The following is a 27,437-nucleotide window of genomic DNA, read 5'->3' as shown; positions in this document are numbered from 1 at the left end:
GCTCTTGGGATTCTAGAATAAAAATGTCCATCATGGTATTTTTCTTGCAAAACTCTTCTTCCTGCATAATTATGTTTTTACAGAAGGAATCAAATTTAAAGAGATACTTTTTGGATAGCCTAAGAATTCTCAAGTAGTTCAAGTGAGCTGTGTGTCTTTGGACCTATCCTGAGTCTCTCTGAGCCTCAGCTGGTCTGTGTGTGTGGAGGGTTGAAACAGGCCTTCCCATCACTACCCCTGTGCTGCCCTGGATACTGCAACAGATCTTGCTTGGGAAGATGGCCACGTGCTTCCGGACAATGTCAAGGAGAAACTCTCCATCATGTCACTTGGAATCTATGAACCAAATAGGCTTGGGCTCTGCTGGAGCCCTGGAGGAGAGAGGAGGGAGAGGTCATAGGGTTGGAAACTCCCCTTTTCTCCCCAAGTCCTGAATGATGGGGACAGACCACGTGTGAGCCATGGGACAGGAGACTAAGGGAATAATTCTCTGAACTGGGCCCACTGTGCTACCCCCGCGTGCTTTCTCTTTTCCAAAGCCATTTTCCTGCCGCCCTGGCTGGAAAATAAGCCACAGGCCTCCTTACATTCTTTAGCAAACAGCCTGCAGGACTAGCAGGCCCGGAATGCAGATATGAGGAGCACCAGTTTCCCCGAAGCAGAGACTTTAGTGACCCTTACACAGACCAGATCCCAGAACTCAGGGAGATAAGGATGATTCCCCCTAACCACAAAATCTGTAAAAACAGGTTCCAATGAGAACCAGTCAGCAGGGGCCAAAGTGACCTGCAGGTGTCAGGCACCATGGGGACTCAGGAGTCTGAGGTCATCCTGCTGTCAGTCAAGTCTGTTATACAAAATTACATATAAGAGGAAGTGAGGGGAAAGGGGAAAAAAACAAGAGAGAGAAATGAATTACAGTAGATGGGGTAGAGAGAGAAGATGGGAGGGGAGGGAAGGGGAGGAGGGATAATAGAAGATAGGAAAGGCAGCAGAACACAACAGACACTCGTATGGCAGTATGTAAAAACGTGGATGTGTAACCGATGTGATTCTGCAATCTGTATACGGGGTAAAAATGGGAGTTCATAATCCACTTGAGTCAAATGTATGAAATATGATATGTCAAGAGCTTTTGTAATGTTTTGAACAACTAATAATAATAATAAAAAAAGTCAAGAGATGGACCTGGGTGGGATTCTCTGAAAACGTCCCCAGGATCCCCAGGAAAACTGAACGGCAGGAGGGGCATGCTGTCCCTCTCCTCTCTGAGAGGACCCAACCTCTCCCTTGAGAGTGTGCCCTTTCTCCCTTTCCTCTCCCTTCTAGTAAACTCGTGCCTGTTACTCTGAGTGATATCTCTGATGTCTTTCTGGAATGATTCCAAGAATCAGGATTTGAAGGGGTGGGGGGTGTCTCTGTGCTTCCTCAGTTGTCAGAAGGCCCCAGCCCTGTCACACCACCCCAGACTCCCCCCACTCGCCTACCTTCCTTCTGCAGACCCGCTCCCTGTGGCTCCGCCCTGTTGAAGAACTGCCAGATTGCTTTAGTTTCTATTTCCTTGTAACGTCCTGCCTGAGCAGAGGACAGCCCAGCCTCCGTGAAAGGCAGCAGTGGCCACCAAGGTGGTGGAGAAATGGCTTTCTGTGGCGTCCAGCCTCCCTACCTCAGCCCGGTGAGTACTGACTGGGGACTGTCACAGGGCTGTCCCCAGCTGGGCTGGCTGCCACAGCCTGGGAAACAGTGGGGTGGTGAGTGGGTCAGTGGGGGGGAGGGGCAGAAATGCCAGGTGGGGGCCTCCCAATAGAGCCCCTATTCCATGCCAGTCTCGTTTGTGCCTCTTGGGACCAGCGGGTGACAATCACTGTGGTCCATGCATTTGACAGACAGACACTCTGAGCTCCTGCTGGGTGCCTGCTCCATCTGAGGTGCTTGAGCTAGACAGGCCTAGTAGCTTCTAGAAGGGTGATGGTTTGGGGAATGGGGATGCCAGCAGGCTTCTGGGAGAGTAGCCACCCTCACACGCAGTAGTTAAAGCACTGACTCTGGAGAGGGCCTGTCCGGATGGGTCGCTCACTAGCTGAGTGATCTCTGGGCCTCAGTTTCTCCATCTGTGAAGTGGGAAGCACCCCCCAGCCCCCATCCTAAGGCTGGGTAAGCACTGAGGGAGGGAGCATATTTGAGCACTTCCTGGCACACTGTAGGTGCTTTAGGAGTGTTCCATGTTATTAGGAGTCAGGGGGCATCCAGGGGTCTGTGCTCTGAGGACTGAGTCAGAGGTCACAAGGTAAGGGCATGTCCAGGATGTCTGCAGAGGGCAGCCCTGGAGGTGAGGCAGAGTGGGGACTGTCCTTGTGGGCGACAAGGGGCTGCCTCCCACACCTTTCCCCTGTCCGTGGGGATCCTTGTAAGGCTGATTATCCCCACTTCACATGTGGAAAAACTGAGGCTCCAAGAGGTTGAGGCACTTGCTAAATGTCTCCAGATGCAAAGTGGCAGAGAAAGCAGCGCTTGGTTTGCCCTCAGAGGAGGGGGAGACCAATGTTGGGGAAGCAGGAGCGCCTATGGTCGTTGTGTCCTGGGTGTCAGGGTTGAGGGGGTTGAACAGGTGCCAGGGGTAGCCTGGTGGCCTGGGCCTCACACTTGACCCTGCCGCAGCAGAGGCCTGAGGCCTGGCCTGAACTCCCCAGCAGTTGCCATCACCCCTCAGCCACCCTGTGGGGCTCCTGGGGTGGGGCGTGCATGGAGGGGCTAAACAGCACCTCTGGGGGGGGGTCTGCGGGGTCACATCGGGTCCCCACAGCATCTCATACCCTCTCGCTGATTCCCCATCAGACTGGAAATGACATAAGTGCTGACATTTTGTGATTCTGATTTTGAGATTTTCTGTGGATGTAGAAGCTAAACTTCCTGGTTTTCTATCAAATGAGAAAGAAAATCCTCCTGCAGGCAAGGGAGAGTTCAAAGAGGACTTGGGCTGTGCACGTCCAGACAAGAAAGAGGATGTGTGCACTCCCCACTCACGTGGTGGCCGCTTACCTCTGGTAGTCTGAGCCACATTTCCTCCAAACGCTGACTCCTGAAGGAGCCGAGTGACCACTGTGGTGCTAGGAAAGGCTCCCAGTGTGAGGCCCTGCTGCTTCTAGGCAGCCTTCTCCAGGGCCAGGAAGGAAGCCAGAGCCATGGATAGGACAGGCTCGGCTGTGAGGCCGGCAATAAGGGTGTCCTGTGCTTTATCATCAGCAGCTTGTGTGGGGAAGCATGAGTTCTGGGGTTCAAATCCCAGCTCTGACATTGACCAGCTGTGCGGCTTTGGGCAAGTTACTGAAGCTTTCTGTGCCTCGGTTTCCTCATCCTTAAAAGTGGCATTAACAAGGGGACAACACAGGCTTGAAAGGCCAGCTACCAGCAGGACCCGAGAGCTTCTGAGGTCTCAGGGCCCTGGGCTGAAAGTCACATACTGCCTCTTTTTGCTGAGTGTAGTGGTAGCCATACCGCTGGTTGCAGGATGGGGTGCCCTCTGGTGACGCTGGGCCGGCCGGCGGCAGGAGGCTGTCCATACTTTGGTCTCTTGGGCCCAGCCCTGCTTTCTGGACCTCCAGACAGAGGAGGGAAAAATCTCAGCCTCCAGGTACAAGCAGGAGCTCAGAGCAAGATCTGAGCCAGTGGAGGGATTTGTCCTGATGCAAACAGCTGTATGACCAAGGCTGAGCCCGAGACAGTGGCTTTCCTCATGGCATCGCATGCCACCCTCTCCCCAACACTGGCAGGCTACATTATTAGCACTGTATTATAGTCTGAGGAGGGACTGGGGCCCAGACAGACAGAGTGACTTGCTCAATATCACAACTTCTGGCACAGGGAGCTAGGGAAGGAGCCAAGGCCAGAGGCCATAAACCCAGTGCAAGATGCTATCCTCCCTTCAGCAGGATCAAAAGTGGGTCCTGCTCAGAGCTCTCCCTCACATACAGGCCCAAATTCCATAGGAGCCTCACCTGGCGAGGCCTCACAGCATCTGTTTTCTGACAGCTTGCATGCTGTGGCTTGCTCACGGCTCCTGCTTCCATCTGTAAAGCCTGCAGTTTTGGAGCCGGAGGCATAGGGTTCAGTGGTAGAATGCTTGCTTAACATGTGCAAGGCTCTGGGTTCAATCCCCAGCACCACAAAAAAATAAAAATTCAATTACATTAAATAAGCCATAATCCCGGTGATTTGGGAAGCTGAGGCAGGAGGATCTCAAGTTTGAAGCCAGACTCTGCAACTTAAGTACACTCTGTCCAGAATACTTTCCCCATCTTAAGATCCTTAACTTAATCACACCTGCAGAGTTCCTTTTGCCACTTCAGGTAACATCATCACGGGTTCCAGGGACTCTGGACTTTTCCAAAGGTGGAGGCAAGGGGTCATTCTGCCCTCCATATCTTCCTCAGTACGCAATATCTTGCAGTCCACCAGCGTTATCAGGTCCTCCTGAATTGTTTTAGAGATACTTTATCTGTAATAAGCCTACACATGCACACAGTGCCCCCACCCACTTTTTACACAAGTGGCGTCATTGTGTATCCGTGTTGAGACTTCCCTCCCTTTTCTCTCTAAGGACACATTGAATCCCTCATTTGGAAACAGTATCATTCATTTCACCTCTTTTTCCCCTTGCATTTTTAGGCTGTCTCCCATCCTTTGCTGTTATAATGAGGAAATGACGAACTTTGCTTGTAATTAGCGACACCCAGAACAATCTTATTTTTCAGAATTTGGGGACAATCATTTAAGACATTTTGAAATCTCAGAAAACTTTTTTTTTTTTAAAGACACTGTTGCCTGAGAGATGAAGGTTCTCTGTCCTGCCCCATCACCTGTACCCTTCTTCCTCCTTCCAGAGTTTCTGTAAGATCTGAGCACTTCAGAGCCATCATACCTTGCTTTCTGTTCCTTTTTCTTTTTTCTTTTCTTTCCTTCCTAGTACTGGGAATTTAATCCAGGGCCTCACATGCTAGGAAAATACTCTACCACTGAGCTCTCTTTGGACACAGGATCTCCCTAAGTTGCTGAGGCTGGCCTCCAACTTGAGATCCTCCCACCTCAGCCTCCTGGGCCACTGGGATTACAGGCTTGCACCACCACACCTGATAGCTTTCTGTTCTTGTGCCTCAGTGTGAATAAACTTCTGTGAAGGGTGCAGGCTTCCCAGCTTTGGCGTGTTTAAAGCGTTATCTCTGGACTGGGGAGGTGGCTCAAGCGGTAGTGCGCTGCCTGGCATGCGTGCAGCCCAGGTTCGATCCTCAGCACCACATACCAACAAAAGATGTTGTGTCCGCCGAGAACTAAAAAATAAATATTAAAAAAATTCTCTCTCTCTCCTCTCTCACTCTCTCTTAAAAAAATAAAAATAAAAATAAAAAAAATAAAGCGTTATCTCTTTTGATAGCTTAAAAGGCTCTGATGAGAATGTTGGGCTTCAACAAACAGGGGAGGGGTTTCCAATACTCTGAACTCAATGCCCTTCAAGTCAGTTTATGCCACGCTGGTCCATAACTCTATCAGGGTGACTCTACTTCCCCCAGACCATGGACATGGGCATGGGTGAACTCGGAGGCCAAGAGAAGTGTGAATTTCTCAAAGTCACTAAAGGATTTAATGTGAGTTCAGACCCATCCTGAGTGGCAACAAGAGACACTTCCCTGAGAGGTCTACCGACAGCAGCTTCTGCCTGAGGTCCAGGCCCTGCGGTGCCCCTGAGTGTGGATGGGCTTCTGTAGGTGCCACAGTGTCATATGCCTTCAGGACACAGGCGAGAAGTAGCCGTGGGCTGGTCTTGGCAGTGGTGCTTTTGAAATCCCCAGAGAAAACAGGTCACAGAGAACCCCGCCCTTGCCCAGCCCCAGGGCTGATGGACTTTGGCCCTGCCTCACCTCCTCCCAACCTTGGCCCACTTCCCTTTCCACCCTTGGACTCCTCTGGAGCCAATTCAGCTACAGCATTGCATTGCGAATACTTCATCCTGTATCTCCACCATATAGGATCGGATGCACCCTTTTTGGAGAATATTTTTTTCCCCAGAAATGAAAATGTTTACTCAAAAGATAATAATAAATCTAACTTTCTGGGTTACTCTTTAATTTGGGAACTGTTAACACTGAGCCTGGGTGGAATTCATGGGTTAGAGCTGGTGAGGGTGTGAAGTCCCCATGCCTCAGTCTCCACTGCTCCCTACTGGTCCTACCTGGCCATCTGGCTCATGCACATCACTGCCCCTGCTCTGGGAAACACTGAATTCTTTCAGGAAATTGACCTAAAGGAGGTGTAGAGAAGAGAGAAGGAAAACCACCCAGGACACAGAACTGTGCACTAATGCGGGTGGACAACAGGCATCCAGAAGTGTGCTTGGAAAGTTGGGAAGTCACCAGGGTGGGGGTTGTGCTCAGAGAGAGCAAGGCAGGGAGAGGAGGAGGGTAGCAGAGAGGCACCTACTACGCACCATGTTCTCCACAGTCATCCACCAAGCTGCCTTAGCAAGGGCAGGGGTTATCTCTACGTCACTGAGGAGGACACTGTGCCAAAGAGAGCTCAGTAAGCTTCCCTCGGCCGCTTCTGCATCTGGAAGGCCCTCCTCCTGGCGGATTCCTGGGTAGTCCTTCCTCTCAGACTGCCAAGGTCGGCTGCCCATCATGTCCCCTCAGACTCAGGTGGTCTCCTCTTTTTAGGGCTCAGAATGTCTGCAACCAACCGAGTCGCATCTGCTTCTGCACAGGACCCTAAGATCTGTGAGGCTGGGACCCCACCTGTCCCATTCACAGCCACATGCCCAGGCCCTAGCACTGTGCTCTCACACCCAGGCGAGTGCCCACCAACTGACATCCCGTGTCTTCTCCCTGCAGATGGTCCCCTTTTCTGGGACAATCCTTGGAGGTCTCCAGGAGGGACTCCAGATCACTATCCAGGGGACCGTTCTTCACTCCTTTGAAAACAGGTATACAGATGGTGCTGCTCTTGTCTCCAGCCTCTTCCCTTAGCAGCCACAGGGTGCTGAGCGTGACGGGCTGGGCCCTGCCCATGCTTCCCAGTGCCACTGAGCACGGGTATCGACTGCAGGGCTCCCTGTCCCCAGAGAACTCAGCAAGGAGGAAAGGGGCCCAGAGTTGCAAAAACAGAACTCCCTCGGTCCCCTGCTGGCTCTGTCTACTTTGGAGCCCTTCTTTGGCAGATGTGTGGACCTATTCAAAAGTCATTTTGTCTCTTTGGTTTTCAAAGCATTTTCTGGAAAATACTAAGCCAGCCAAGGTGCTGATCAGTGCTGTTTCCCACCCTCCTCAGTGAAGCGGGGGCTGTCTGCAAACAGGGAAGAGCTCCCATGTCCTCTCAGGCTGGAGGGGGGTCTCTGACCCCCGTGCAGCCTTGGCTGACCTCTGCTGAGCAACACTGTCCGGGTGGCACTGAGGTGTGTGGTTTTACAGGTTTGGTTGGGATCTACACAGCTGCTGTCTGCCACTGTCCACAGTGCCTGGGCAAGCCCCCTCGGGGCTCAGCTGTCTGTCTCAATCCCAGAGGCCCTGTCATCACCTTACATGGGGCACTAGGACCTTGTGGATCCTCTTCACACCCTCTGATGCCTTGGATTGGCAATCTGAATTTGATTCACTTCCTCCACGACTGCCATCCCCCATAACTAGGGTGGACATGGCCACCGTGGACATGGAACTTGTCTAGGAGCCCTGGGAAATCCTGCAGGAGATTTACTCGAAGCCCTCCAATAGGGCAATCCAGGACCTACCCTGAATTCCCACCCACCCCCCCACACACACATCAGCCTGACCCCCTCCCGCACCAGAAGGAATTCCTACTGCACCACCCTGTCTACAAGACATTGTCCCTCCAGTTCTGGTGACTCTCCCTTGGGAAATGTTGCTCTCGCCCTTCCCTAGAGCAGGAATTTTCAAAACACAGGAATGAAGCTGGAGGGCTGCCAAGGGAGAAATACATCCAGAGATATTTCAAAATCCGCATTCTCCATCCAAAGAGAAATGGCTTTAATTTTGTAACTTGGGTTCTTCCTTCTTCTTAGCACTGCTAGAGTCGGGGCCAACAGGGATCCCGGCTGGGTTCTGGGCCCTGCTGTCATAGAGTTCACAGAGCAACCTGGCTTGAAGGAGTACATCAGAAGGTGCCAGAATGTTCTAGAACATGCCCTTTTCCAACAGAAATTGAGTGGGCTCTACAGGAAGTTAGAAGGCTGCCTCTGGGGCATGGTGCAGTGCTGGGCCCTGTGAGGGACAGAGAGGAGGGAAAGCCAGGCCCCTGGCCTGAAGTCTGTGTGGGAGAACCGAGTGGCCAATGAAGCAGGCAGAAGCCGCGTTCATACAGAGCTCAGGGAAGGCTGGACTGCAGGGAGATGCCCCATCTTGAACTTGAGACTTGAACTTGGTTTCAGGGTCTAGATACAACAGAGAAAAGCAGAGAAGACATCTATCGAGCCACCATTTTGGGAGCCAACTGCCCTGGAAGGTTCTTTGATTTGAAATGGCTCATGTCCCAGGGGAAAGTGTCCAGGGTGAGGGGCTTCCTCCCCAAAGAGAGGGATGAACTGGCACTGGGGGCCTCCTGAACATGACCTCCCTCAGGATCTCGTCCTGAGTGTGGCAACCTGAGGGCAGTGTCAGGGGTCTGAGTCCAACCTCACTTGACTTCAGGGTCACCACGTCCACTCCAACACACACCAACATGCAGTGAGCACCAGGCTTCACAAAACTCCGCACGGTGACATTTTTATGCTGGTGAGCTGGTATTTATCCCACACTTTCCCTTTTCAACTTTGTCTTTGTAGGTATAGGGCCACCGATTTCAAAGGATCTTCAAATTTGTTCAGAATTTCTTTCCCAGTTGGGCAGGTGGGGGCTGGCTTCCAACACTGAGCCCTGCGAGCGTTCACTTGGCACTAAGTCACATGCTTCATGGTTACCATCTTTGACATCCATTTGTAATTAGTTTCCAAGACCCGGGCTTCTTGTAGCTAACTATTTTCCTATTTACATGTTTTTAGAAAATCACGCTGGAAGGGCAACATACAATAATTGCATGAAAAAATATTAGGTCCAAATTAGATGAATAATATCAACAGAAAAAGATGCCAACAAATTCATGTAAACTGCGCAGGCTCTGTGCAAAGAAGCCCGTGGTGCCAGGCTCTTCCATTCTGATGTTGGCAGTAACCATGCAACAGAAGACTCTTTGGTTTCCCTCTGCCTAGGTTTGCTGTGAACTTGCAGACTGGCTTCAGCGACGAAAACATTGCTCTCCACTTCAACCCTCGGTTTGAAGAGGGAGGGTATGTGGTTTGCAACACGAAGCAGAATGGACGCTGGGGGCCTGAGGAGAGAAAGATGCAAATGCCCTTCCAGAAGGGGAAGCCCTTTGAGCTCTGCTTCCAGGTGGAGAGCTCAGAGTTCAAGGTGAGCGGGAAGCCCTCTCCCTGTCCCTCTGGGCTGGGTGAACAGTCTTTAAATACATTGATTGAGATCAGGCCAGAGTGACACCACTACCCAGACCATGGGACTGTGGCTTTCTAGATCGCCACCTGTGGCTAGCTAGTCTCCATGCGTGCAGTCACCTGCCCCTGCAGGTGCCCCTGTTGCTTCTTTTACTGTGCAAATAGGGACTAGATGCATCACCGTGGTGTTTTTTGAGCTCTTACGTCTTTAAGATCAAGATGATCCCATTCCCCTGCTGTAGCCGTTCCTCCACTTCTGGAAACATCTCTTTTTTTGTGTGTGGGGGGGACCTTGTTCTAGACTTTATCCAGGTTCCAGTAGCCACCTGGCTTTATAAGTCCCTGCAAATGACCTTTGCAGCCAGAGCAGTGTCTCTGGGCTTGGGGACCCAGGTGGGGTGAGACTGTCCTCTTCTGTGCTGTGTGGCATGGGGTTCCCTGCTTAGTGTGTGACCCTAGATCACCTCCCCCCGCTCTCCATGAGCATTTTTATGCATACCTAGATGCTGCCCCAGGTGAAGTGTCACCAGAAAAATGAAGATACAGTAATAAACAGAAAACTATAGGAACAAAAAGCCAATGGGAGCTTGGGGTTGGAGGCATTTGACTCGCATGTTCCTGTCACTGGTGCTGTCCTGAGGGTCCCCCATGCCCCCTCTGAAGTGGGCTGGTTGTGAAAACCAGGCTCAGGCCTTTGATTCCAGAAGCGGGGCTCCAGGAGCTCGGGTGTGCTCCCGCCCTGGCCCGGGACTCCTCTCCTGGAACGCGGTCTCCTTTGCCAGGTGATGGTGAACAAGAACTTCTTTGTGCAGTATGCACACCGCGTGCCCTTCCATCGCGTGGACACCATCTCTGTCACCGGCACTTTGCAGCTGTCCTACATCAGCTTCCAGGTGAGACTGAACCCTAGGCCCCTGTCCCAGGGCTGGGGCCAGGGGCCCAGGCTGGCTGTGTCTAGACTCCGTGGCCCAAAGTTACCAGCCAATCTCCTCTCCAGGTGGCTTTGGGGACACATAGGTTGGGAACTAACCAATCTTTTTTTTTTTTTTTTTTTTTACTTATTAAGAAAAGAGATTTATTTTATTTTATTTATTTTTTATTTTATTTTATTTTTTAATTTAATTTAATTTTATTTTATTTTTTATTAGCTACACATGACATTACAATGATCTTGGCAATTCATACCTTTGAATCAGTTGGGGTATAATTTCTCATTTTTCTGATTGTACAGGTTGCAGAATCACACTGGTACTAACCAATCTTGGTGGTTGTCTTCCCCTCCTCCTCTGTCACTCTGCCATCCTTGTGTTGCTGTCTCTGTCTGAAGCTCCTGCCTTGGTCTCCCAGACCCCTCGACCTCTCCTCTGACTGTCGCTCTCTGTTTCCACCTTGGTTCGCAGACCAGGTGATTCCAGAAAGAGCCCAAGTTTGGGAACCAGGCAGAATACTGTTCAAATCCCCAGCTGTTGCCATTCTCTCCATCTGTGGGGGGACCAACGTCACTTCTCCCCGCCTTGAAAGGACATAGTTACGGCCACTGGGTTGGTGGTTCCTCATCTGTAGAATGGACATAGTCATTGCCACTGGGTTGTGTGGTTCGGTGACGCTGTGTAAGTCAGGGTCCGACTCCCCGGCTCACTTTGTCGTCGGTTTGACCCTCCCTGTTTTAAAATATCTAAAAGCTGAGGAGACATCATGCGAAAAAGGGGAAGGTTGGGGTGTTCTGGACCCACAGTAGGTCCTCAATAACCACGAGCTCCTTTCCCTCAGAGCTTCATCCTTCACGTCCCCTCCCTCCCCGGCAGGGGAAAGACAGAGAGAAGGAGAGGGAGGGAGAGTGCCCACCTGCCATGACTCACCCAGCAGCCCCTTCCTCGCCCTGGAGCCACCTGGTCCTGAGCTGGCCTCTGGGTCCTGTGTCTGCCTGGCCGCTGCTCCTACCCGACCTCTTTCTTCTCTTCCTTGGCTCCATGGATGCTCCGAGTCAACCGGTGGTGCCTTTTGTTTTAACAGAGGTCTCCAGTCCAGCCGGCTTTTTCCACCATGCACTTCTCCCAGCCTGCCTGTTTCCCATCGAAAAACAGGGGGCGCAAACCAAAAGTGAGTTAAAGATGGAGGCCGGGAGGCTGAGCAGACAGCAGGAAGGACAGAGGGCCCACAGGCCGCTCCAGCCTGTCATAGCCGCTAGGGGATTCCCCGTCTGCTTCCACCAGGCGCCCAGAGCTGGGGACCTGGGCAGTGTCCTGGGTCCCTAGCCCCTTCTTGATACTCTTGTCTCTCCCTCTCCAAAGCCTCTGCCATGACCCAGACCACGGTGACTCCTCACTGTGACAGCCGTGGTCCAGCTCCTCACACCCCACTGTGCAATCCCTTCCCATGAGCACACCCCTCCTGGTCTAAGCCTCGCCCTTCTGAAGGAAGCCCCAGATCCCCAGAGGAGCACAACAGAATGTCCCCAGATTCGCCTCCGCCAACCTTCCTGCCTTCCAGCCCGGCCCACTCATAAAGAGCATGCAGCCTCTGTGTTCCCTCGAGGCCTCTCAGGCCACCATGCTTTTGCTCATGCTGTCCCCAGAGCTGAAGCCACCATGTGCCCATCTCACCCCCGGCAAGCCTCTCACCGCACAGTGATGCTCTGCTTAGATGTCACTCCTCCAGAGAGTTTTTCCAGTCAGGAAGGCTGCCAGATGCTCCCCTCTGTGTCCCCATGAACTTTGTCCATATCTGTGCCATGCAGTCACCATGTCCTATTATAACCATGCTTATGTGTCTGTCCCTGTCACTCTGCTGCCCCCCTCCCTGTGCCCACAAGCCCCTGGAGCACTGGCACAGTGGCACCATTATTTGGACACCGTCACCTTGCACAGAGTCTGGCACAAAGCAGGGACCCAAGAAATGAATACGGGCTCTGGTTCCCACAGCCAAGTAGAGGAGGAAGCAAGCCAGGGCCAGAGTGGCCTTCTGGGAGGGGCAGGATCAGGGACAGGAAGGCAGCCCTTCCCCTGGCTACCAGGGCAGTGGGGGTGGGGAGAGCGCTCTGACTACCCAGGCTCCGCATGGCCCATGATGACATGGACGTCACATTAATTGCCTCCCATCACACCAATCCCAGGACTGGTCCAGCTCCTGGAAACCTTTTGCAGAGCCCTCCAGATTTGGCCCTGGCCTGGGGAGGATATAGGGGATGGTGGATCCAGTCAGACAGATTGGGTGCCATTTTGGATTTTCTCACTTGCTTCCTGGGCCAGCCTGGGCAAGCTGCTTTGCCTTTCTGAGCCTCCAGGCCCCTCCAGTGAAGTAGAAGCTAAAGATGTCTCCTTTACTGGAAAATGAGAAGCCCAGTGCTCAGCTCACAATGGGGCCTCCGGTGAACGCTGGTTTTCACCTGATGGGTGGAATAGGGCATCGGGCGGTTGCCTCTGGGGATTCAGGGAAGCAATATGGCCTGTATGGGACCCATCTGGGGCAGCCAAGGGCACATCCTCCTCCCCAGCCCTGAGACTTGTGCACTTGGGGGTGAGAATCTGATGCCTCAGGCTTAGGAAGGGAGGAGGAGGGAGGTGAGTGTCAGGGAAGTCATTTCTGACCACAAGAAGCCCACCTGGAGGTAGGTAGCCATGCCTCCTCCACCTGAACCAGCCATCATTTTGAGTTTTCTTGTCTTCTCAGCCTCCAGGCTTTTGGCCTCCCAACCCGGCTCCCGTGGTAAGTCAGCCTCTCTCTCTTCTGGTCCTCTTCATTTTGTTTCTTCCTGTGGGTTAAAGGGAGGAGGCATGGCCAGGCATTGATGTCTCTCATAAGAAAGTGGGCAGCTAAGGCCAGCCCCATGGACCACCTGCCTGGCCTCTGGTGTGTGGTGGAGGGACCTGGGGGTGTGGCTGGTTGGCCCCATGCAACAGGGAACCACCTGAATGGCCACTTGTCTGCAGAGGCCCACATTCCCCTCTCTTGCTTGCAAAGTACAGCTGTGCAGACGGAAATTCCCAGAGAGGAAAGTGGGGCTGGGGCAGACGTGTCTCTTCTCTGGAGCTCTAACCTTTGGTCCCCCACATTCCCGTGAGCTTAGAAACAACTCTATCCAGCCTCTCTGAACCTTGGTTACAGCTCAAGGTTAACTCTCTTCATAGTGTGTGTGTGTGTGTGTGTGTGTGTGTGTGTGTGTGTGTGTTTCCACTGGTGGCAGGTGGTAGCATTCACGCTAGTGGGAGCTGGGAGCTGGTTGAGACTTGGTTTCTTTCTTCCAGACTCAAACTGTTATCCACACGGTGCACAGCACCCCAGGACAGATGTTCCCTGTAAGTCTAAAAGTTCCTTTTCAGCTCCTAGCCCCGTGGCTTCCCTCTTGAGCACTAACAGAATTCCCTAGAGTCCCAGCACTAGTTTAGCTAGTCCTAAAGTGGTTTATCCAGGAGGATGGGGACAGATGGGGCTGAGCCCCCCCCCCCCCCCGTCAGAAGATGTCCAGCTAAAACTCTCCTTGGGACAGTGGAGATTCTGGAACAATCTTCAAATAAGCAGGTCTGCTAGGGGCCAGCAGAGAAATGGTTCCTTCTGCTACCAAGAGAGGGAAGGATAGTGCCCCCAAATCCTGGATGTGAGGTTCCTAGACTTGGATCCCGAGGACAAGTCCCTGCAATGTCACTACTGGTCACAGTCTTGATCTTTGTCCTCCTCCTGCCATTGCAAATCAGGTGGGGGCCTGGATTGAGTGGGGCTTCTGTGGAGGTGCTGAGAGAGAGGTGTCCATGATGGGTCCAGGAACACACCAGGAAGTTTCAGGAGGGCTGATGGAAGGCATGTGGCAGAATCCAAGGGCTGAGCCCTCACAACTCAGTCTCCCACTGGAGCGTACTCTAGAGTGTGTGTGTGTGTGTTTGCACATGTGTTTCCACATTGAATTTTCTGGTCTCTCTTCAACAGAATCCTGCAATGCCACCTACGGTGTTCCCCAACCCAACCTATGTGAGTAGGTTCTCAGAGAAGGCAGGAGATTTCATTTGTGTGGGGCAGGGAGGGAGGGCAGGGCCACTGGGGATGGTCCTCTGACTGGCATAATTCAAGGCAGTCCATTGTCAAGCTGATTTTAAAAGCATCCGCATAAATCAGAAGACTGTCCAAAGGAGCCCTCAACTCTGAAGTGGTCTCTTCCAGTGAGCAAATTAGGACTTTCCTTTTTCCACCCCGAGAACCCTTTGGTGTTGGCCAAAGTTCCTTCTGTGACATTTTAAGCCCACTGCCTTGGGGAATGCCGGAAAGTTTTCCTTTGACTTGACTGAGCCAGGTACAGATGTCCTAGGGCTCCTTCTGGAAGACGTCCTGCTCACAGGCACAGTTCCAGACTTGGCTGATGGGACACATCGGTGGAAGTTGGTACAGGATTCTCAGGGGCAGGTATGGCTCTCTGGCTGCTGCTGGCTGACTTGTCCCCACCCTCCCAACAGCCGATGCCTTTCTTCACCAGCATCCCAGGGGGGCTGTACCCGTCCAAGTCCATCATGGTGTCAGGCACTGTCCTGCCAAGTGCTAAGAGGTAAGACAGGGCCTCCAGGGCTATCAGAATAGAGAGAGACCCCCACGGTCACTCTGGCCATCTCCCTGGCTCCAGACAGGTTGGCGATTGTGGGGGAAGGGCTGGGTCCCAGAGTTCAGTGGACAGAGAGGGTCCATGTGAGTTGCCCCCCCACCCCAGGTTCCACATTAACCTGCGCTCCGGGAGTGACGTCGCCTTCCACTTGAACCCCCGTTTTGATGAGAATGCTGTGGTCCGCAACACCCAGATCAACAGCTCCTGGGGGTATGAGGAGCGAAGCCTGCCCCGAAAAATGCCCTTCACTCGAGGCATGAGCTTCTCGGTAAGTTGCTGTGGCCTGGAGCTCAGAGGGAGGGGCTCACAGGGGGCAAGAGGAGAAGAGGTGGAGGAGTCTGGGGGTACCTGGAACAGCATGTTGCTGAATCCTGAGGGATGAGGACTGCACCCCAAGGAAGAGCGAATGTTAACAGGTTATTATTATTTCCATGATCACTGCCCCCACACACACACACATAGCAGGTGTCAGTGTCCGCTTTTCACATATGGGCAAAACAAACTCGCAGGACACAGGTCACACGGCCAATCTGTGTCAAACGGAACCCAAGAATGAGGCATGGTTCATTTGCTCCCATCTTCACTCTGCCATCACTTGCTGACCACTTTATGGGGGCCACCTTGTAGGAAGTAGCCCACTTGCTGTGGATGCAGCCACCAAGCTGTCAGGCAGGGTCCTGCCCCCACAGAGTTCACAGTGTAGATCGGGGAGGAAGAAGGAACCGTCATGAACCCGTCACTGCAGAGAAGGGACAGGTCCTTGCAGAAAGGGAGACTGAACATGGGCTGGAGGGAGCCGGGGCGGGAATGGTGGGGAGCTGCCTGTGTCTTGTGCAGAGGCAAATGGGGTCCATCTGGAGCCTCAAGGGCAAGGGCTTCGGATTAGCTGGAGGCCTGACCACCCAGAGTGGGCCTTCTCCACCTTGACTCTGCAGTGGATTCACTCAGAGAGCTTAGAAAGACAAATCAAGGCCAGGGCCCCCACCCCAGGCCAGTGAGGCGATCAGCCTGGGCCTCTGTATTTTTAAGACACTCCCTAGGTGATACATCTGCAATCAGGGTTGAAAATGACTGGTGTGGGCCTTTGTGGGCCATGAAAGGGGCTTGGATTTTAATACAATGAGAAGCCATTGGAGTGTTTCAAGTCCAGGAACAATAACCTTGATTAGTGAGCTCTGAGACCTTGCGGAAGTGACACAATGCTCTGCGTCTCAGTTTCCTCATCTATAACATGGAGTAATAATACTAGAGATCAGAGGACTGTAAGAATGGAATGACGGGATCTGTGCATGCTGAGGGCAGGGCCCAGCGCAGAGCAAGGGGGCTGTGCTCGCCATCGCCATGGGTAATGAGGTTTTGAGGTTTGTTCCCTGCCTGCCTCGAGGAGAGGCCTCCGGCTGTAAAGAATGTTAGGAGGCTGCTGCAGGAGTCCAGGCCCCGAGCCCTGAGGACACAGATAGCCCAAGATAGCATCTCATCCCAAATGGAGAGTAGACTAGGGAGGCAGGTGGCTAGACAGGGAGTGGGTCAGGGAAGGCTTGGGTGTGCAGGGTGGGAACAACATTCCATGCTCAGGAAGGGCATATGCTAAAGTACCAGGGAAGGAGAGCGCATGGGTATTTATTGAGGAGCAGATATTTCCGTGTAGCCAGAATGCAGGGGTGGGGCTTGTTACTGGCCAAGGCAGGAGGGAGGGAAAGAAGGAGATTCAAGCCCTGCATTTAGGGCTGCTGATTTTCCAAATGGAAGTGACAGGGCCTCTCTGTCCAGGTATGGATCATGTGTGAAGGTCACTGCCTCAGGGTGGCTGTGGACGGTCAACACCTGTTTGAATACCTCCACCGCATGAAGAACCTGCCGGCCATCAATAGCCTGGAAGTGGCTGGTGATGTCCAGCTGACCCACGTGCAGACATAGGTGGCCTCCCTGGCCTGAGGACAGGGCTGGGATGTGGTGCTGAGTTTCCTCATCATCTCCACTCCCCTGTCTCAGCCCCAGCCTCCCGGATGCTACCATGCAAGCAGAGGGTGTTCAGAACTGGTGAAGCTGTGTTCACCCCCCTCAGCAGACACGGAGTCTCCGGAGCCTCCCAAGCACCCAGTGCAGGCCTGTGTTGAATGTGGCACATTCCTGTCCCAGGTCAACTCCAGTCCCCAGCCAGAGCTATGCACTCCCTGCAGTGAGGGGACCTCCTCGGCCCCACCCCCCTTCTCTGACCCTTACTCTTTCCTTCTCACCTGGCACCCAGCTCAGCCCCCCACCCCTCCAGGAAACTACCCTGATTCCATGTCCCTGGACTTCCACCAACTCTCTTTCCCAGGGGAAAATAAGGAAAATGAAGGAATAAAAATGGTTGCTGGCAACACGTGGGGAAGACCGTGGTTTATTAAATGTGTCTGGAGACACTTGGGAGTCTCTGGAACTGGAGGTCCCTGCCCAGGGAGTGGGAGAGACAGCGTGGGATCCCTTTGGGAAGGGGGATCCTGACGTCCACACCTACTCACAGTGAGTCCCTGGCAAACCCCAGGAGAGAGCTGGGGAAAGCAGGAGGACATGGAATTCTTCCACAGGGGTCTCTGGACCTCAGCAGCTGGGTGAACCTGGAAAACAGCTCCATGCTTCTGAGATGGAAGAAGGGCTGGGACAGAGCCTGTGGGAGCCCCCCCCCCCCCCCCCCCCCCCCCCCCCCCCCCCCCCCCCGGCAGAGCCTCATCAGAACCTTGTGCCCAAGTGGGAGGAGGAGGCAGGCGGGACAAGAAGCTGATTCCAAAGCTGTCCCAGTCATGATGTGCAAGAGGGAAATGGCTCAGTGTCTGGGGATCTGCTGGCCGCTGGGCAGCAGAAGGGAGCCCAGCTGGATGTCCAGGTTGATGCCATTTTACTCTGCTCACTCCGTCAGAACCCAGCCCCAGGAGCCAGGGTGGGGCTCAAAGAGTGTTCAGACCAGCGGGCGCCTCATGATCTGGGAGCTGATTAGAAATGCAGCACCTTGACCTGGTGCAGTGGTGCATGCTTGCAATCCCAGCAGCTTAGGAGCCTGAGGCATGAGGATTTCAAATTCAAAGCCAGCCTCAGCAACTTAGCAAGGCCGTATATCTACATAAAATACAAAAAAAGGGATGAAGATGTGGCTCAGTAGTTAAGTGCCCTGGGTTCAATACCTGGTACCCCCCCCCCAAAAAAAAAAGCACCTCGGGCCCCACCCAGACCTACTGTATCAGGTCGGCATGTTAACAAATCCTGGGAGACTCGAGTGTACATTAATTTGTGAGAAGCCTTTGGTCTAGGCCACTGGACTCTGGGCAACTAGACTTTGGGAAGCCCCTTTCCCCCATCCCCCACCTCCATGAGAGTAGCTGCTACCAGAAGTGGCAGGAGAGGAGGGGAGAGCAGGTGAGGGAGCCCATGAAGCAAGGCCCAAACTGAAGCTGAGAGCAGGATTTCTCTAGACCACCACTTGTCCCCAACTGAGACCTTTTTGTGGTTCTGACCAGGTGGAGATGCAGCTCTGTGGCTTAAGAAGCTCTCCTGGTCAGGAGGCTGAGGAAGGAGGAGTGCAAGTTCAAAGTCAGCCTCTGCAACTTAGTGAGACCCTGTCTCAAAAGAAAAATAAAACAAACACCAGGTCTGGGGGTGTGGCTCAGGGGTTAAGCACCCCTGGGTTCAACCCCTGCCCCAAAAGAAGCAGCTCCCTGGCTGGCTTCAAATCAAGAAAGGACCATAGTCTCCCAGGAGGGGCAAGGGTAATGCATGCCCTTACCCTCCACAAAGTCTTCCACAACCAGGAAACCTCACCTGCTTTCCCCATGTTCTAAATCACAAGTGGCCAAACAGGTGGCTACAGAACAAACTCCTTTCTAAGACAGGGTGAGGGTCCAGGCCTTTGCTAAAATCCTGGCACTCTGCGCATAATCCCGCTGCTCACCACACCTTTCATCAGATGCTTTCTGGGTGAGATACAGCTCCAGCCCCTTGCCTGTGCCCCGCATCCCCACCACAGGTGGGGATCTTTGTCCCTGTGTGGGACACATCAGTCCTTCTCCATAGGATTTAGATCTGCTTTCCTTACAAAACAATCCCCCCTCCAAACACACACATACATATACAGGTTGGTTAAAATAGAATGCATTTAATATAAATATTATATTAAGGAATCACAGAGGAAAGGTCCAAGGGGCTGTTTCGAGTGGGGTTGGGGGTTGTTTTTTTTAAATACGGAGACATAAATAACTGTACACAAGGCAGCTAAATACAGAGTGTTGTGATAGCGCCTCCTGGTGGCCACTTACAATACTGCAACCAGAATAAGGTTTCCCCTTTTCCTCACCCTCTTGCTAGGCCTGGCTCACAGACTGAACCTCCAAGGGGCCAGCGAGGCCCCCCCCCACCGCCGCACTCCATTGCCCAAGGAAGGGTGGGCTCAGAGAGAGTGCTGGCTCCAACCAGCCCAGGATGCTACTTGGTAGTAGGTCAAGTAGAAGGATGGTGGAACTAAGAAGGGCTTGGAGAGATGGCTGTTTTCCAACTCCCCAGGACCTTGTCCTCAGCTTGAGAGTCGACTCCGTCCTTAAATTCCATGCCAGCAGCTTTCACTGCTCCAGTGGCCGTCAGAGGCCTGTGTTGGGCTGTCCCTCGGCCCTGTCCTTTTTCACCTCGTAGGGAAACACAGCACCAAAGACATCTTCATGATAGCGCTTCTGGCTCTTGAAGAGAAACAGGGGCCACGAGGTCAGGCCTGCTGGCCCAGCCACCCCCCCACCCCCCACTCACCAAGCCCTGGCTCCTCTGTGACACGGAACAGGCCAGCAGGAGCCTTTTGGTGTGGAGAGTGCGCTTGGATCTGGTTCATGCCCCAAACCCCATTAGCGCCTGCTCTGGGGTGAATCGTCTCAACATCTCCTGAAGCTCTGCAGGTGGACGCCATTCCTACTTCCTGCCTAGTCTCTCAAGATGCCCCAGAAGGTGGCATAAGTCTGAGATAAGTCTGGGTGGGAAATACGGTGCACTTTCTCTCCCCTCCCCCACCCCAGTCTTGAACTGTCATGATACATCTGATGGTACACCAGTGTGTTTGCCTTTGTTTAACTGAGCACGTTCTAAACTATCTGACCCTGGAATCTACCAACTCTGAACACATTTTGGGAGACATTTGTGAGGTCTTGCTGTTCTTCACACACATATGCTAACGCCACCCCAGGACCTTCATGCATGCTGTTCCCTGAAGAGCAGCCTAGAATGCCATCTCCCTCATTACCCACAAGGCTTCTTCCTCACCTGCTTCAGGTATTTTCTCAACTGTCACCTTCCAGTGACATCTTATTTAAAACAATAGGCCCCTAAGTCTCCCTCAGCAGCCTCTCTGATGCAGTATCCATTATGCATGTTCTGTTGTATCAACCCTTCTAGAATGTTCCATCCAGGCAGGGATTTTTGCTTGTTCTATTTACTGCTCTATCCCTGTTACATAGTAGGTGCTCAAACATGATGAACATAAGAACGGGTCTTAGGAAGAGTATGGAAGTGGTGAGCACAGGCTTTGGGGCCAGAGACAGAGTGCTAGGCTTTCAGCTTCACTGTTGTAGACCCCGGGCCCCCTCCCTCTGTAAAATGGGGGTGTAAATGTGCCTCCCTCATGAAGCCCTTAGAAGGAAATGCCTCATGGGAATCCTCCATAAGCACCTGGCCCCAGGTGGGCCCCTGATAAACACTGTGGCTATTACCATCATAAAGGGAGTGTCCTTCCCACTGGGGGCTGAGGGCAAGCAGACGGCATCCTGGGTGTAAATAACAGGTGCTTCCTGCATAGGAGGCTGCCAAAGGGGACAAGTTTCCCACCCTGTGTTTGTTACTCTGCTCTGGCTACACAGCTGCTCTCTGAAAGGGGCCTGGAGAGAAGCCAGAGAGATCCTCCTGCTCCCATTCCACACATGGAAAGACAGAACATGTGGACCTGCCTTCTTAAAGCTGACAGGCAACCACACCAGGGGGTAGAGTTAGGCTTTCCAATAGCCCATCTGGACTGCTCTAGGGTTCCGTCGGGGCCCAGGAGTGTCCTGGGATTCTCCTGATCCTGTCGCCCTGGTCTAGCTCTTGCAGCCTGGACCCTTGACTACACCCCCGAACACACACACCAGCTCCCCGTACCTTGAGCTGGAAGAAATAATCCTCAACCTGCTCTTCACTCAAGCTCAGCTTGGCGGCCACCAGCTGCTTCAGGGTGTGGGCCACATCTCGGGCCATGCGCACATCCCCACAGACATAGAGGTGGCCTGGGGACTCATGAAGCACACGGAGGACCTCGCCAGCCAGCTGCTGCCGCAGAATGTCTTGAACATAGACCTGAAATCAGAGGATACAGTGGGTCTAGTCCCTAGCCCCTGGGAGAGAGGCTGGGGGTCAAGCCTGCTGTCCCCCGTTAGGGGAGATAGGGATGTCAGGGGAGTAAGCACCCTCCCAGGCAGGACCGTGGCTCAGTATGAGAAGGTACACTGACACCCAGCCCAGGCCAGGCCAGAATGGGGGGGGGGGGCAGACTTTCTCCAAATTCATCACACTTCAAAGAGGCATCAATCAAGTCAACCCCCTGCCCAGGGCTCTGAGGCCTGCCTGCCTACATTCTAGAAAGGGCAGCCTCCCCATGCCCAGGTTCATTGATTTGAAGCTGGGGTGCAGGTTTCCAGGCTTCCCAGTCACACAGAGGGTTCAGGAGACAACCGGGATTCTGTTTTTGTTCCACACCAGATGTCCAGTGGGCCCAAAACGGGGTCCAAAAGGAGTCTTCAGGAACAAGTTCATGACTGCTGAGCCAAAAGTTTGTCCAAATCCCCAGGCTCCTGGGGCCCAGTGCAGTAGCTGCCGTCTAACCTTGTCAGCTGGAGTGTAAACCAGCTGGACCATTCTCCCTGGGCAGCCACGTGTCCCAGGGGGCTGCTGGGGGTCTTCAGCAGGCTGGGCTCAGGGGATTAACCCATAGTGTCACCCTGAGTTGATCTTAAACCTCTCTGGGCTTGTCTCTTCTCCTGGACTACAGGGCACAGTGCTCTCCACAGTGTCACCCTGATGGCTGTGTGTCTCCACTTTCCAGCTGAGGAGATGGAGGCTCAGGGGGCCAGGGTGTCCACTCACCGCCGCACTTACCTTGGGCTTGCCGGGCAGCCGAGAATAGGCTGTGTGCACCTCATGCAGCACCCCCTTCCGGGCCATCTCCAGCATCTCCTCCCGATACAGGTGGTCCTCCTCTGGGTGGCGGCACCCAAACACGAGGGTCATGTGGCCTCTCTGGAGCCCTGCAAGACCCAGCAGGCTGCAGTTACCAGCACGGCCACCAGAGGGCAGATCACAGCTCAAAATGACCAACTAGAAACCTCTTCAAGCGTCCTGTCTGGTATAATCTCCATTTTACAGATGAGGAAACAGAGGCCCAGGACATAACTGGGCACACAACTGAAGTGCAGGCACAGGAGTCCGTCCAGCTCATCACAGGTCAAAAGTGGGGATTTCCCCCATTATTCCCTGAGAAATAATGCACAGGCCAAGGCAAACTCTGGAGGAAGGTCTTCCTCTGGACAGGGGCCAAGAAACATCTGTGGGCTGGTGGCAGAGTTCTTCTAGGCAGGTGGTGGCCACCTGATGCTGTGCCCCACACAGGAACCTTCAAGCTGTACTTCTTTAGGGTCCTATTTTATTTATTTGTTTTTCAGTACTGGGGATTGAACCCTGAGGCGGTTTACCATTGAGTATATCCCCAGTCCTTTTTATTTTTTGTTTTCAGATAGAATCTTGCTAAGTTGCAGAGGCTGGCCTCAAACTTGTAATCCTCTTGCCTAAGTCTCCCAAGTAGCTTGGATTACAGGTGTGAGCTACTGTGCCCGGCTTTCTATTTTATTTAAAAAAAAAATTTTTTTTTCAGTACGAGGTATGCAAATCAGAAGATAATGAAGGGCTGGGTGCAGTGTATGCACCTGTAATACCAGTGGCTCGGGAGCCTGAGGCAGGAGGATCACAAATTCAAAGCCAACCTAAGCAATGGTGAGGTGCTAAGCAACTCAGTGAGACCCTGTCTCTAAATAAAATACAAAATAGGGCTGGGGATGTGGCTCAGTGGTGGAGTACCCCTGAATTCAATACCCAGTGCCAAAAGAGAAAAAAAAAGAGAAGATAATGATGGCAGTTTTCAAGATCACACATCCATCTGGGTGCAATAATGCACAGCTATCATCCCAGTGGCTTGGGAGGCTTAGGCAGGACGATCACAAGTTCAAAGCCAGCCTCAGCAACTTAGTGAAATCCTGTCTCAAAATAAAATGTAAAATGGACTGGGGATATGGCTCAGTGGTTAAGTGCCACTGGATTCATTCAGTCTCTGGTACCCACCCCCCCCCAAAAATCACACATTCAATACCAATCCTAAGCCAATACATTGTTCTTTTTTGTTTTTTTTTTGTGTGTTTTCTTTTAAAATATACATGATTATCGTCTAATTCATGGAGCACGGTGTGATACTCTGACACTTGCATACAGTGAATAATGATCAAATCGGGATCATGAGCATTGGCTAGGCCTCGCCGTGGGCTGTACCTTTGTGCTCAGAGTCATGGAGCCGCTGCTGCCAGAAACTGCGGAAGGGCGCGATGCCTGTGCCCGGCCCAATGAGGATGCAGGGATGGGAGGGGTCCTCGGGCAGCTGGAAACTGCTGGCACTGAAGGGAGACAGAAGAAGAGAGGTCTCATCCTCAGACATCCTGGGCTGGTGCAGGTGCAGGACAGGGGCTGGGATGCTGGGTGTGTGGCCAGGAGGTGGTGTTGGGGATGGAGGAGAAGAGCTCCAGGTCGACTTCCTGCCGGCCACCTCCCTTGCCCTGTCCAGGCACATCATCTCCCCACCCAGGAGCCTTCTGAAAAGACCTGACCCCACTGTACTCTGGGCACCTGCTAGAGACTCAGCCAGGGGATAAAATGGGGAGGCCCAGTGTGGTCTCAGTACTTTCTCAGTACTGGACCAAGTGGCCCAGAGGGGCACCTAACCCCCGATCTCTCTCTCTCATCCCAGGACACCCAGAGGTCAGTGGTCCCACAGGGATGGGAGGGTGTTTACCTTCGCACAAAGCAGGGCACTGGGTCCTGGGGCATCAGGCTGCTGAGCCATGTGCTGCAGACGCCGTGGTGCAGTGGACCCTGGCCACCTGCAATGACAGAACAGACCTGACCAACGTTCCCCCTCCAGCCCAGCCCGTAGGCGACCCTGTCAGCAGCTCCTCCCACACTGACGCACCCCCTTGGGCTGGCCTGCCTACTCAGATGCTCTAAGGGCTGAATGAGGGGTTGTGTGTCTCTGGTTCTGGGGTCCACCCTCTACACATCCAGACCTGGGAAAGGCTGCCAAGGGCTTAGCAGGCAAGGTGCCCCTTTTACCTCTCAGAAACCGAGTCTCAGAGAGGGAAAGTGGCTTGACAGGTTGCTCAGGTGGTGGATGGCTCTGGGTCCCTGATTCTTACTCTATTGCTTCTTCCAAGAGTTTCTCCAGGGACCCCCCCAGTCCCCAATCAGCTTGGAGATGGCCACTGCTGGGTGTGTCCTCGTGAGGGTAGCCCTTGCAGGTATAGCCTGGGTGCAGGTATAGCCGCTCATCCAGCCTGTTCTGATGTCACTGTCTTTCCTTGTAGTCCCTCCTGGCCTTCTGGCCCTAGGACTGAGACCTGGTCCATGGGGAGCTCTCTGACGGACTGACACAGCCTCTGTGAGCTCTTAGAAGCTGTGTGACTATTCTTCACAGAGGACAGAGGGCTCCCAGTGTGGCCGGATCCCAGCTTGCCACCACAGACAATGCTGAGTGACAGGGGTCAGGGCAGGGGGCCAAGTGTGTCCAGGGGAAGAGCCAAGACCACAAGGGATTGGCCTCCCCATGAGCTCCATCATGGTCCCCTGCACGTTCCTTCTTGGCTACTTAATCATAATCTCTCATTATTTCCATGCCTGTCTCTTCTTTGGCTCTCTAGATACTCCATGAGAGCAGGAGCTATGCCTGCTGCGTTTCCACACCCACCATGGTGCCCAGCAGAGAAGTGTGACATAAGCCATCCCTGAATGAGTGGAATGAATGAGTGACCAACCAAGTCAGAACCACCCTGAGCTCAGGCTGACTTCGGGGACTAAGAATCACTGGGCTCCCCTTGAGTGTTGGATGGTCTCCCCATGTGATCTCTTGTCCCAAGAGTAGGACGGTACAGTGATGAAAAACCAGGATTCAGCAATTAAACAAACGGGGTTTGAATCTCAGCTGTCCACTTAGTACCTGTGTGACTTGGATCAGTGGCTCAGCTTCTCCTCCCCTGTGAAATGCCCAGTACCTATCTCACCTGGCTACTGACCCTAGTGATTCAAAGCGGTGAGCTTAGCGCCTACTCTGTGGTGATCTCTTCCGCACACCTAGAGTATGATTGACAACTCTGGGAGGGGGCGGGGTTACCACCCTGTTTAACTAATGAGACCAAAACTCCGAGATGTTGAAAAGCTGCCCCAGAAGCAGGAGAGCTGCGCCCTTCACCTTGGGTGCGGTAAGTGACCACGGCCACGGTGAGGTGGACCTCTGTGGGTGTGTGGTCCTGGGAGGAGCTGATGGAGTAGTAGCGCGGTTTCAGAAGAGGGAGCTGGGAGAGCAGGAAGGCAGCCGGTACCCGCAGCGATGGGAACTCCTCCAGCACCTCCAGGAACGTGGGGCTGTTGGTGGACTTCCACTTGTTGTATTCTGAGGGCTGAGAGTCAAGGGCAGGGTGAGGACTCAGGGTGCCTGCCCCGCCCCGCATTCACCGTTGAATCCCGCAGCGTGCGCTGTCCAGGGTGCTGAGACTCCCAACCTGCAGAGAAAGCGCTCCCGACCTGGAGTAGCGTTTGTCTAACTGTGTGCCCAGAACTCTGCTGTGGGCAGCTCAACTCCATTGCGATCTAAATCGGGGCAAGGCTTTGGAACCTGTTAGATCTGGGTTTGAATCTTGGTCAGGCACCCTTCCAAGCTATAGAACCATCCCCCTTACTTAACCTTTGTGAAGCAAGGACAGTGTCACTGCCCACGTGGGGACATTGTGAGAATTAAATGAGATGGCATGTGTCAAGTCAGTACAGCACAGCTGGAAAGTACAGTAGTGGGAGGGTTGGGATAAAGATGATTAGCCACAATGAGGATGATGATAACGATGTCTGGTGACTCTTAGCAAAGACTTGGGCCCAGAAGCTGCAGGTGAGTTAATGCATGCTCTCATTAAGGTGCTAATTCCACTCTCTGTCACTGCATCACTTATCCATTCGTCCACACCACCCCTCCTCCCAGGCTTCTGAGTGCCATGTTTTGAGAGGACAAGGACAAGCAAGATATGGTGGATCCCCTTTCTAGCTCATTCCCAAGGAAGTGCACTTTGGCTACATCCTGCTGGCACTGAGGAAAAATTCAGTTTATTCCACACAACTGTGTCCTACAACAGGGATGGCAGACAATGTCTGGCTTCCCACTAGCCCTTGACAAGTCTCGCCTTGGGAATCTGGGGAGATCCTCTTGAAGGTTAAAGACCCACTCTGGGAACTTCCCCTGCCTCACCCACCAACCCTGACATTTACCTGGCACAGGGTCTCCAGCCTCTGTCTCTCAGACTCCTCTGTGGCCAGCCTGGCCAGTTTTTGGAGCTGCAGAGGGGTTGGGGGCGTGGTGATGTCCAGGAAGTAGGTGAGGGCCTGGCTGAGCGAGCAGGGGGGCAGCCTCTTGTCCCTGATCCAGTAGCTGCCTGCAGAGGGAAGGAAGGCATCAGGAGAAGGAAATGCCCCACCTGGGTTTCCCAGAAGGTGATGGGACTCTGGGAAGACACACTCTATGCTCTAGCTGCAGGGGAGAAAAGAAGGTGGTACCCAGAGATAGGGCTGCCAGGAAAAGCCGACTCTTGGGGGACTAACAGTCCTTCAAGAGGCACCCAAAGTGATATGATCCTGACGAACTAACCACATCCTTCTCTGGCCTACACCTGTACATTAGCAAGATATCCACGGTGAACTACAGTTTCCCACTGGCTAAATTCCACAGGAGACTGACCTATAGCCCGGAGGCCTGTTGTTCATTTAGAGAAAAACTCATGACCACCAGGCCCTTGGGTGTTATACCAAGAGGTGCTGGCTGAGCAGAAGATTAGGCCAAAGTGAGATGGCAAGGGTGAAGGAGTCCCAAGGGGCAGTGTGCAGGGTAATCACAGCATGGATCCTGGGGCCAGCAGACCTGGGTTCAAACTCTGACTCCCTGTTTCCTGTCTGAATGACTGAACCGTAGGGCTTTGGGTTCCTTCCCTGAGAAATGGATATGATGACAAAAACCTGTCTTACTGAGCTTCCACG

General features: G+C 53.2%; 2 protein-coding genes across 4 annotated transcripts in view; one reads left to right on the top strand and one right to left on the bottom strand.

Annotated features, from left to right (window-relative positions):
- Positions 1-1,593: 1,593 nt before the first annotated feature.
- On the top strand, positions 1,594-17,422 carry Lgals9 (galectin 9). 3 transcript variants are annotated; one of them, XM_026388848.2, is made up of 11 exons: positions 1,594-1,675; positions 6,879-6,970; positions 9,245-9,446; positions 10,267-10,377; positions 11,498-11,584; positions 13,154-13,189; positions 13,729-13,779; positions 14,405-14,446; positions 14,926-15,014; positions 15,174-15,336; positions 16,839-17,422. In XM_026388848.2, exons 1-11 carry the CDS (start codon positions 1,637-1,639, stop codon positions 16,983-16,985), a joined length of 1,059 nt encoding a protein of 352 aa, XP_026244633.1. In that variant the 5' UTR covers positions 1,594-1,636; the 3' UTR covers positions 16,986-17,422. The 3 variants fall into 3 exon arrangements, with proteins under 3 accessions (XP_026244633.1, XP_026244634.1, XP_026244636.1); XM_026388849.2 differs by lacking the exon at positions 11,498-11,584; XM_026388851.2 differs by lacking the exons at positions 11,498-11,584; positions 15,174-15,336.
- A 1,809-nt stretch (positions 17,423-19,231) lies between these two features.
- The window catches only part of Nos2 (nitric oxide synthase 2), a 36,397-nt gene continuing 28,191 nt past the window's right edge, over positions 19,232-27,437 (bottom strand). Inside the window, exons 20-26 of the mRNA XM_077800468.1 lie at positions 26,676-26,839; positions 25,612-25,819; positions 24,163-24,250; positions 23,646-23,767; positions 22,206-22,354; positions 21,213-21,407; positions 19,232-19,771 (exon numbers count right to left, since the gene is read on the bottom strand). Coding sequence (XP_077656594.1) covers positions 19,676-19,771; positions 21,213-21,407; positions 22,206-22,354; positions 23,646-23,767; positions 24,163-24,250; positions 25,612-25,819; positions 26,676-26,839 — 1,022 coding nt within the window. The 3' untranslated portion in view covers positions 19,232-19,675. The remainder of the gene's footprint in view (positions 19,772-21,212; positions 21,408-22,205; positions 22,355-23,645; positions 23,768-24,162; positions 24,251-25,611; positions 25,820-26,675; positions 26,840-27,437) is intronic.

This window comes from Urocitellus parryii, chromosome 7 (assembly GCF_045843805.1).
Source record: "Urocitellus parryii isolate mUroPar1 chromosome 7, mUroPar1.hap1, whole genome shotgun sequence".
NCBI classification, from domain to species: Eukaryota; Metazoa; Chordata; class Mammalia; order Rodentia; family Sciuridae; genus Urocitellus; species Urocitellus parryii.
The sequence above is the reverse complement of the archived record's forward strand: the minus strand, read 5'-3'. Positions and strand labels throughout refer to the sequence as shown.

Excerpts from the sequence above, each read along its gene's own strand:
- Lgals9 (XM_026388848.2), top strand. The coding sequence starts at position 1,637 with ATGGCTTTCTGTGGCGTCCAGCCTCCCTACCTCAGCCCG. Across the intron at positions 13,190-13,728 it reads CTCCCAACCCGGCTCCCGTG|ACTCAAACTGTTATCCACAC; the intron begins GTAAGTCAGCCT and ends TCTTTCTTCCAG. Across the intron at positions 15,337-16,838 it reads CTCGAGGCATGAGCTTCTCG|GTATGGATCATGTGTGAAGG; the intron begins GTAAGTTGCTGT and ends CTCTCTGTCCAG.